General features: G+C 42.0%; 1 protein-coding gene across 1 annotated transcript in view; it reads right to left on the bottom strand.

Annotated features, from left to right (window-relative positions):
• The window catches only part of adcy5 (adenylate cyclase 5), a gene marked incomplete at both ends in the record, with an annotated part of 340,988 nt that overhangs the window by 73,860 nt on the left and 256,245 nt on the right, over nt 1–10,883 (bottom strand). Inside the window, 1 exon segment of the mRNA XM_084311459.1 lies at nt 6,632–6,769. Coding sequence (XP_084167585.1) covers nt 6,632–6,769 — 138 coding nt within the window.

Raw genomic sequence — 10,883 nt, 5'->3', positions numbered from 1 at the left:
TGAATGACACCCTCAATGCATGTACATTTATAATATTTTAACTTAAAACTAGGCTACTTTTGTGTATAGTCATTAATATTATATTCCAAAGAAATTATATTGGAAACGCAGGGTTTCGAACTAGGGTTGTCCGCTTGACAGGAGTAAGCACTAGCCGTTGCACCACTGTGCCAGACGAGATATATCCATTGGGTATCCATCAATGGACAAGAGACCCGTGTTTCGAATATTTTTCTTTTGAATGAAGTTTTATCTCTTTATTCTCAAATGCATTAATGTGACGTCAACGGCTCATTCAATTGCTCAAATCCGTCAAACAGCGCATCTCATCAGACATTTTAATCCCAGTTACAATATCACAATAACGTGTGAGTGATGATACAATTCAACAATCCTCAGATTCCTCGTAATTCATAATCCACAAAAACCACAATCCACGCAATTTTATGCTTGAATGAAACACAATCCGGGCGCTCCGTTAAGCAAATCTACAGCGGAGAATATATGAAACTAATCAGAGCCAAACGGCCGATAGGTTTCATTCATTAAAAATATCCCTGCGGGATTCACATTTGCAATGCAGTCGTTATTAAAATAACCACATGCAGCGTGTATCGCGACTCCGAGCGCCGTATATGACGTGCATTATTTTATTTAGGACAAAGTAAATCTATAGGCTGAATATGATTTATTATCAGCATTTAGTTCTATTATTATACATTTCAAAAGCCCCCTCTAGGAAAACGAAGCACAAAAACATAATTCAGAATGGTATAATGGGATCTAGACTGTGAGAAATATTTCAGGAAGCGAGCTGGCATTTATTTGCGAGGGCGTGGCCATGGTTCATCCAGCTAACTGAACTTAACCCTGCTCCGGACCAGGTTCAAACTTTCTGATCTGTTACCATGGTGATTTAGAAAATCCGACTTCGGGGAACGGAAAGGTCCGGCTTAAGTCAAGCTATGCTGAAAATTATCCGGCTAACTCAGTTAGCCAGGTACGGGGAACGGAGCCGTGCTATGACCCCAGAATTTCACCAAGGGGATTAATAAAGATCCATTTTATCTTACAACCAACAAGAGCTGGTCTCTCTCTCTTTCTCTCTCTCTCTCTCTCTCTCTCTCTCTCTCTCTCTCTCTCACTCACACACACACACACACACACACACACACACACACACACACACACACACACACACACACACACACACACACACACACACACACACACACACACACACACACACACACACACACACACACACACACACACACACACACACACACACACACACACACACACACACACACACACACACACACACACACACACACACACACACACACACACACACACAATTATCTCATGTCCCCTCTGTCTTTGGAGCTTACTTTATCTTTGCTGGCTGCTGTGTGATTTATGTGCAATGCAGAAGAAGAGAGGGAGGGGTGGGCTGGAGGTGGAGGACGTAGGGGGGGAGGGGGGGGGTGAAGAAAGAGGGAGATGATGTTTATGTTGAAACCAGCATCTCTGGGAACTTAGAGAGACAGACAGAGAGTAGACGATTATGATCACCATAACATTTCTTTATATTGACGTATCTGTATGTAAAATGCCATATAAAATCGTGCATTTACGTGGTAATGTAAAGTGTGGTAGATCTTGTGAGAGAAACTGAAGTTTAATACGGGCTTGTTATCATTAATTTAGAGCACAAAATTGCATTCCACAGTATCGTAATTTCATCACTTCATTAATTCTCCCAGCCCTAGGAGCTGTGAAGGTCAGAGATCTGTGAAGGTCATAGAGCTATGAAGGTCATAAATCAAAGCACAGACGAGAACAGAGAGAGGACGACAAACACACACACACACACACACACACACACACACACACACACACACACACACACACACACACACACACACACACACACACACACACACACACAAAATAAACACATTCCTTTGAAGATGTCACAGTAATGAACAGTAGACAGGAGACAGGAAGTACCAGCCACCCACTCTCGTCTCCTTCTTAAGCAGATAGGGCCGAGCAATTCATCTGCATTTCATCAAATATCGTCCTAGTGTAATATGTGTCTCAAAGTGCCATTCTAATGAAAGAGTGTGGTGCTGCAGAGATGTCCCAGCCTACAGAGATTGTATTTTATAGACTTATGAAAATGTCTTTGTTTGGTACACTCTGCTACTTAAGACTCCTTACATCCACACTATGATTATTTCACTGTACAGTAAATGAGAGCTATTTTGCTGCACTGCTTTTATTCTGTCTATTTTATACTCATTTTAAGTCTGCACTTTATGCATTGCTTTTATTTAGTCAATTCTCCACAAATGTTATGCCTATGTCTATATCAATGCCAATTGTACGCTAATGGTATGTCTATTTTATGTCTACATTACTGCTGTGAAGCACTTTGGGCTGCAATTCTTGTATGAAAGGTGCTATACAAATAAGGTTTATTATTATTATTATTATTATTATTATTATTATTATTATTATTATTATTATTATTATGATTATTGTTATTATTATTACATATCCAGGCAAAAATCCCACTATGATCATTTTTATATTTTCCAGGGAAAATATGAATAATGACGCAAAAACGATTATTCCCTCTAATATCACAAATCATAACACAATCGCAATCGCAAATCGCTCAGCCCTACTTGCAGACTCTATAACATCGCCATATGTCACGGTTCCTTGGTTTCTCTGGTCTGAGTGTGTCTTCGAGGGAGAGGAAGTAACTCCACTCCACTACGTATGACCCCAGCAACCAACAGCCAATCAGACCAATGTGGAGCAGAGCGCAGCGGAGCGCGCCATACTGCTACACAAGACTCGGCAAGCTACAGGAGTCTCCGCACTTGTCATTATAACCTTGCCTATATGTATTGTAACGTATAATATAACCGATAGGGCTGATATTCCGATATTCTGAGTTAATTATATTGTTTACATGGTTTATTTTTTCAAATGTCTTCATATTCAGATAAAATTGTTACCTATATTAATGTCTTTCTACTATTACCCTGCCCATACCTGTACCTCCCCTCCCCCCCTCCCCTGTGCTGCTATGATGCCTGAATTACACCAAGGGCATCAATATCTTATCTTATGACAGAACAGTGTGTCAACATATGTCAATATTCCACACAAAAACAGCTTTTGTTTTTTCTTCTATTTGGCAGCCGTTGACGCTGCTATAGCCTGCCTTAAAGTACATTTGCATGGAAAATAAAAGTTGTAGACATTGTTATGTAAATGCTTTTCTCTTATAATGGATTCAGTGGCAAACAAGTAATACAATACTGAGAGGGGGGGGGAGAGAGAGAGAGAGATAGAGAGAGAGAGAGAGAGAAGAGAGAGAGAGAGAGAGAGAGAGAGAGAGAGAGAGAGAGAGAGAGAGAGAGAGAGAGAGATAGGGGGGGGGGGGGGGGGGAGGGGGGGAGAGGGAGAGGGGGAGAGAGAGAGAGGGGGGGGGGGGGGGGAAGAGAGAAAGTCCTCCCTGGCTGACTTCCACCCTGACCTCCAACCTTTCCTCTCCCATCTCTCCTTCTCCCTCTCCTCTTTCCATTATCACCCCTGTCGCCTCTTTCGCTCTCTCTCTCCCTCCCTCTCTCTCGCTCTCTAACTCTGCCTCGACTGACTCGACTCTGACAGACATTGTTAGGACCGTCAGTTCCACAGAGAGCTTGAGTACTTCTTGCCGTGCATGCGGTGGGCGAGTAAACAACACGTGTATGTGTGTGTATGTGTGTGTGTGTTTGCGTACGTGTGCATGCATGCGTGTTGGTGTGCGTGGTGCTGGCATGCGTGTGTGTGTCTGTGTCTGTGAGTGAGTCAGTGTTTGCAGGGCTGATCTGTCTCAGTGGGTGGCCGGCGGGGATGTAAATAAAGATGAATATGGCCACCTGGCTCTGTCAACACCACACCACCCCTGTTGTTTCAAGCTCGTCCTCATCGACTCTATCTAAAGAGAATCCGCCCCCAGGGATTCTGGTGTGTGTGTGTGCGCGCGCGCATGTGTGTGTGTGTGTCAGGGGTTCCTGCCCTGGAAAAGGAGTGGAGTGACGGTTTGTTTTGGCGTTTTTGTTCATCGCGGCTGCCCACGTTCGCTTGCTGTTGTCTCCCCGAGTGGCCTTGAGAGCCTCTCGGAGCCGGGGGGCGAGATGTAAGAGGCAGTGAGCGCCTTGAAGGGGCCACCGCTCGCCTGCCTGCCACCTCCGACACGCTCCAGAACAAAGGCTCAAGGGTAGTAACCACAGTGATGCTTTGAGGAGAATTGAGGAGAGATACCGGTTTTTGGCCACAGCTGTGGTTCAGCTGTGCGATTCAATCTCTGAATTCATTCACTGGGCAATGGGCATCCACCTTTCCCAGAGGTTTTTTAACCAAATTCAACCAATTCTTTAACCAAAATTACGATGTCGATACGTATATTGGCCGATATTCGCACATAAATCTTTAAGCAAGGATTCCTCAAACTTAGTTATCAAAGAGTTATGTACTGGAGTTAAAATATGTACTGGAGGTGGGATATTTTACAGTTGAACAAAGTTTACTGTGAATATGAATATATACTGTGTGTATATAATATATACTGTATGTGTGTGTGTGTGTGTGTGTGTGTGTGTGTGTGTGTGTGTGTGTGTGTGTGTGTGTGTGTGTGTGTGTGTGTGTGTGTGTGTGTGTGTGTGTGTGTGTGTGTGTGTGTGTGTGTGTGTGTGTGTGTTAGGGCTGACCTCAACTAAGGATTTGTATAGTCGACTTTGATTGGTCGAAATGTGCCGACTACCCCAAAGAATGCAAAAAGAAATTATTATTATTATAATTTTTTTTATTATTCCATTTGGGCTGTGGGGGGTGATTAATGTCTGAAGGAGTCAACTGAAGGCTTCTTGTCCTCTGCGAAAGCATGCAATTGGTCCACTGATGGATACATCTTGATATTTGTCTAGTCTAGTGTGTTCATTAGATGGGTGAAATCCTCTTTCAGTGCCTCTGTGCCCGTTTTCTTAGGCAGTTAGCCTCTCTGGTATGCGCGCCACCATTAGAGTAGCCACGCTTCTAGGCCTCTTTGCTTTTGGAAAGAATAATACAAAAAAATAAAAAATAAAAGTATATATATATATTTTTTGCATTCGACTAAGAGGTTGGCAGTCGACTACGGCTCCTTTCGATCGATTAGTCGACTATTTGACTAATCGGGGTCAGCCCTAGTGTGTGTGTGTGTGTATGTGTGCGTGTATGTGTATTAATTATAATAAAGGCTCAAGTCATCTGTACTGTAATTTGTACTGCATGCAAAAATAAACTGCCTGGTTTGGACCTAATTCGGCATGTGACTAGCATAGATTAGCCTGATATCTTGAGGTGAGAAGTCATGGGACCCCTTTGAAAGTAGCCATACCCATGGCAGTTTCCTCCCATCAAATCTAAGCTAGCTTAAAATAGCTTAACGTTGGAGCAAAATGTACCCCCTCTGCCAGTGAACCTTGGATTCCTCAAGATCTCTAGTTTCATAATGTCTTCGCACTAGCTTCAAAATGTGTCCACTAGAGCGCTTTAAAGATGGCAAATCAGTGGGATATCAGTACCATAAATGCAGATACCGATATATAATATATTGAGCCATCCCGCACACCTACAATATACCAGTAAACCTGTGGTTCTCAAACATCTAAGGGAGCATCTCGGCTGCTAGTGGGACTATTTGGTGTTCGTATTTTGCAAGTGAAAGCGAGGTGATTATTTTGGGAGATACAGAGCTGTTGTCACTAGTACCACCTACATGACTTGTGCGTGACGCCTAACAAAACGTCTCTAACAAAACGTCCATGAGTGACCACAATTTGCCACTTACAGCCCACAGCAGCAGTCTGCAGCAGGCAGCATGGGGGAAAAACTACCAAGGAGCATAGGCCTATCCCTTTAGCCGCCACTAGGGGCAGAGTGGCTAACCACGAGTGAGTTAGTGAGTTACAGAGTGAGTGAGTTAGTGACAGCGCCTTGCGCTTCACATCTAAAAACCCACAAAAAGACCAGAAAACTGAGACAGCTTTTCATGATCTCTTGTTGAGCTCTCGTCTCCCCCCGCATTTCACTGTATACTTGTATGCTGTGACAAATAAAACTCTTGACTTGTGATAAATCAATCAAACTGTATTGAACATTGCATTTCACCCACTGCAACATTTTACTCAATCACACAACATACTTTTTTCCAAGTTGGAACTATACATATACTATATAACTAAACCTTTTGTTATTTAAATTTGTATAAACTCTATCCTGTTATCTGCACTGCACTTTTTAGAACTATACATAGTCATATTTATTTTGTCTTTAAAAAAAAATCTTATTCTAATCGTATTCTATGCTAATTTAATTTAATTTATATTATTGGATGCTGCTATGGTTGAGGAACCTCAACAAAGTGAATTTCACTCTGGCTGTAAAGTACTGATTCATGTGACAATAAAGGAATCTGAATATGAATCTGAATCTGATTAGTGAAGTCATGTTCTGACAGAAGGCCCTAGAAGGCCCAGTGGTGTCTAGCAGCTCTATTGCTGAACATCAGGTTCATCCTCACCATCCTCTTCATCTCCTTGGAGATCTTGTTGCCCCCCATGTGGTTGTAGAAGGGTCGGTCGGTCCAGTGGCCGGTGTTGTGGGTCACAGAGTTGGTCCTCTGACGGTTCATTTTGGCTAACAAGGCCTTCTCCTCTTTCTGCAAGACACACAGGGACAATAATGGTTGTATTAGTAAATGGTGAATGTAGTTCAACAAGATTACAATTCGGTAAAATTGCAGAATCAAGGTGATCTGAGAAAGCCCATAGGATGATATATTTCTCTCATGGGCTCTCTCATACAGTATGTGCAGGTCTATAATTATCATGAACATAATGATGTAAATAATCAGCCCATTTGCACCGTCTACACCCGAGTACATTGCTGCTTTATGTCTGTCTGTCAGTCGGTCGGTCGGTCGGTCGGTCGGTCGGTCGGTCGGTCGGTCGGTCGGTCGGTGAATGCCAAGGTCGTCAGCAGGTTTGCAACCAAAACATTGCACTGAGAGCAGGCAGGTTTGGTCAGAGAGAACTAGGGGGATAATATCAACATCGCCGTTGCTATAGTGATTTGGGTCAAAGAGCCGTTGTCAAAGACTGCGTGTCACGTAGTAACGAGGAGAGGGGGCGGGGGCCCGTTGCTAGGGAAAAGACGTTATGATGTGAGTTTCTTCCGGGATAAATTAGACTGAAATACGAAGCACAGACGAGCAGACGTGTTGATCAGAGACTTTCATCTGAGGTATATAGAGTCTGTCTGTCTGTCTGTCTGTCTGTCTGTCTGTCTGTCTGTCTGTCTGTCTGTCTGTCTGTCTGTCTGTCTGTCTGTCTGTCTGTCTGTCTGTCTGTCTGTCTGTCTGTCTGTCTGTCTGTCTATCTATCTATCTATCTATCTATCTATCTATCTATCTATCTATCTATCTATCTATCTATCTATCTATCTATCTATCTATCTATCTATCTATCTATCTATCTACTGTATCTACTGTATCTATCTATCTATCTATCTATCTATCTATCTATCTATCTATCTATCTATCTATCTATCTATCTATCTATCTATCTATCTATCTATCTATCTATCTATCTATCTATCTATCTATCTATCTATCTATCTATCTATCTATCTATCTATCTATCTATCTATCTATCTATCTATCTATCTATCTATCTATCTATCTATCTATCTATCTATCTATCTATCTATATCTTTTCACCCAATATCTTTTCACCCAACCCAACCCCAAGTGGCCCAGTTGGAGTGACATGTGGGCAAATCCACATTGTGACCAGATTACAGTTTTTCTCAATTGCTTTGGTGCATTTCTCTGATCAGAATTAAAGTTCTCATAACTGTTAGTGCATTTCTCAAAACAATTAGTACAAACTGCAAAACCTAGGTGATAACCTGCAGAAGCGTGTCACTTGCTCAAAATGGATAATTCATTCCTCAAAAGCAAGTATTCATGTCAATGAAAGTGTCACTGTCATCAAAATGAAAAGTCCTGACACCATTGTTTATGAACAAGATAGTCAAATGGCTTTGCCATGTTTTCGTTATGACAGTAAGTGTTTTCCAATGCAAAAAAAGTCAGATCTTGGTGACACTTTCTGAAAATGCTCAAGACAGCACTATACACTATTTGCACAGCCATTTGAAATCTACAGTTACACATTGCTGTATTTAGTGAGGTAAATGAGTACAAGACACGTATGTTTCACATTTTTACTGCATATGCTCTTTGCAATTTTAATTTGTTCACAGCATTGTGCAAAAGAAAAATACAAACTAATTTACAACAAACATAAGAAACACCCTTTGGCCTTTGGGTAGAGCTGTGCACAACTGTAAACAATATTGCAGTACATATTGGAACTGAATTGGAACAACATACACAGTACTGTAAATCATTCATTCACATCCAGACGTTCCTGTCTGTCTGGCTATTGGATTCAGGAATGGGGAGTAGGGAGGGAGATATTCCACCAGCATCCTTTCATGTGCTGCAAACCACTGTGACCAGAATTGCGTGGTGAAAACGCACATTATCCCATACAACAACGTACTTGGTCAGATGGTCGCCATTTAGACCCCTCTCATTCTCAGGGATTATGTCCCTGTAAAGAGTGTCTAAAAAAGTCAGCAGATGTTGTGTGTTGTATGGACCAATGCGGGGCATATGGGTGAGGACGCCGTTTTCTGAGATGGCTGCACACATTGTAATATTCCCTCCTCGTTGGCCTGGGACAACAGTGGTTGCTCTCTGTCCAATGCGATTCCTTCCACGCCTTCTACCTTTTGCCAGATTGAAACCCGCCTCATCAACATATATGAATGTGTGCAGCGATTCCCTGGCATCCAGCTCCATTCAGGGGAAAAATTATAAAGAAATGTATAAAATTTGATTGACAGATATTGACAACTAGTTCAACATATTTGTATGTAATGACTCAAGCAATGAAATGAGGACTATTAGTTTTATAGGGAATGACTATTCAGCAGGCATAAGTATAGTTAATTTTGACTGACATGACATAAGCAAATGATAATGTTATAAAACAGCAGAGAATTGTATGAAAGCAATTGATGCATGTCCAAAAGCATTTGCAATTTGTTCGGAGGAATGAGAAACTGCTACTATGATGTGCACAAATGACCAAATGTTGTGGAGGTTGAACTAACAGTTATGAGAACTTTAACTCTGATCAGAGAAATGCACCAAAGCAATTGAGAAAAACTGTAAGCTCCAGAGGTCGTACTTTAGCAGCACACATTCCCACCGGTCCTTCCCAGCTATGTTCTCAGTATAGCCTGATTTAGAAAAGAGGACTGGAATGCTTTAAGCAGCTCAAAGAAAACATGTTTTAGCGTTTCCATCACTATAAAGACATTCTCTTAAAAATCCTCTGATGACACAGTATCATAAAAACAAAGCAAATTGAACATCATACTGGACAACAGCAGTATTTCAACAAAGCATCTCGAGACGGTTTCTCTTTTACCTACTGTAGACTTATGTCTTACAGTAATAACTACCTAACTTCCCGGGGGCAAATGATTTGGGATCAGAACGGCACACTAACCCAAGAAGAGGTATCTGTGTGTGTGTGTGTGTGTGTGTGTGTGTGTGTGTGGGAGGGGAGGATTCTTTAAAGAAAACAGCATATTATTACATTACATTTACATTTAGTCATTTAGCTGACGCTTTTATCCAAAGCGACTTACAAGTTCTGTACAACAGGTCAGCAGGAAGGGTACAACTCTTTCAGCTGAGTAACAATGTTCATTTCATTTATTCGTACATGGAATTGTTACAGTCCAACAGTACATATAGTTCACTTAATATGCTCCACTAAATTCCATGGCCGAAAGGAACAGGAAGAAGACAATTCTTCATATTCTTCATCAAACTTGGGTGCTACAGTATTGAGTGCATAGACATACGACATATTAGTATAGTAGGAGGAGTGCATGGTAGTATAGGACAGTAAGAAGGTTAGTGTTTAGTCTTTTCTTCATTTCAGATATTATACAGTTGAAGGAATCTATGTTTTTCAATGTGTATATAATGTATTGGTGGGTGACAGCATCTACTCAGATGGATCTATAGATCTTAAAAGTAGCCGGCAGCAGTGTGTGTCTCCACGGTAGCAAGCAGGGTGTGTGAATGCCAAGGTCGTCAGCAGGTTTGCAACCAAAACATTGCACTGAGAGCAGGCAGGTTTGGTCAGAGAGAACTAGGGGGATAATATCAACATCGCCGTTGCTATAGTGATTTGGGTCAAAGAGCCGTTGTCAAAGACTGCGTGTCACGTAGTAACGAGGAGAGGGGGCGGGGGCCCGTTGCTAGGGAAAAGACGTTATGATGTGAGTTTCTTCCGGGATAAATTAGACTGAAATACGAAGCACAGACGAGCAGACGTGTTGATCAGAGACTTTCATCCCTCCTCACCCCCGCCGGGTGGGGGAGGGGAAATATGCCACATCATCACATCATGCATGGCTACGAGGCCCAGAACCAGTGGACTCAGGAGAGAAGAGACGATGAAGAATAATGAATTTAGTTTTCCTTCAAAGACTGGTCAAGGACATTACAGAACGGTGTTTCCATCCGGTACAGAGGCTATGTTTATGAAAATAAACATGAGGATCTAAGGAGATCACGTTGCAGTGTCGTTTCTTATGACTAACGGATGTACTAACAGGGGTTGATACAGTGTGTGACAGCCAATGTGAAGTATTGAAACAAACACAACGCGGAACAGGGAGAG

This window comes from Notolepis coatsorum (assembly GCF_963971535.1).
Source record: "Notolepis coatsorum genome assembly, chromosome: 3".
In the NCBI taxonomy this organism is placed as follows: Eukaryota; Metazoa; Chordata; class Actinopteri; order Aulopiformes; family Paralepididae; genus Notolepis; species Notolepis coatsorum.
Note: the sequence above shows the minus strand (reverse complement) of the source record. Positions and strands in the feature narration are given on the sequence as shown.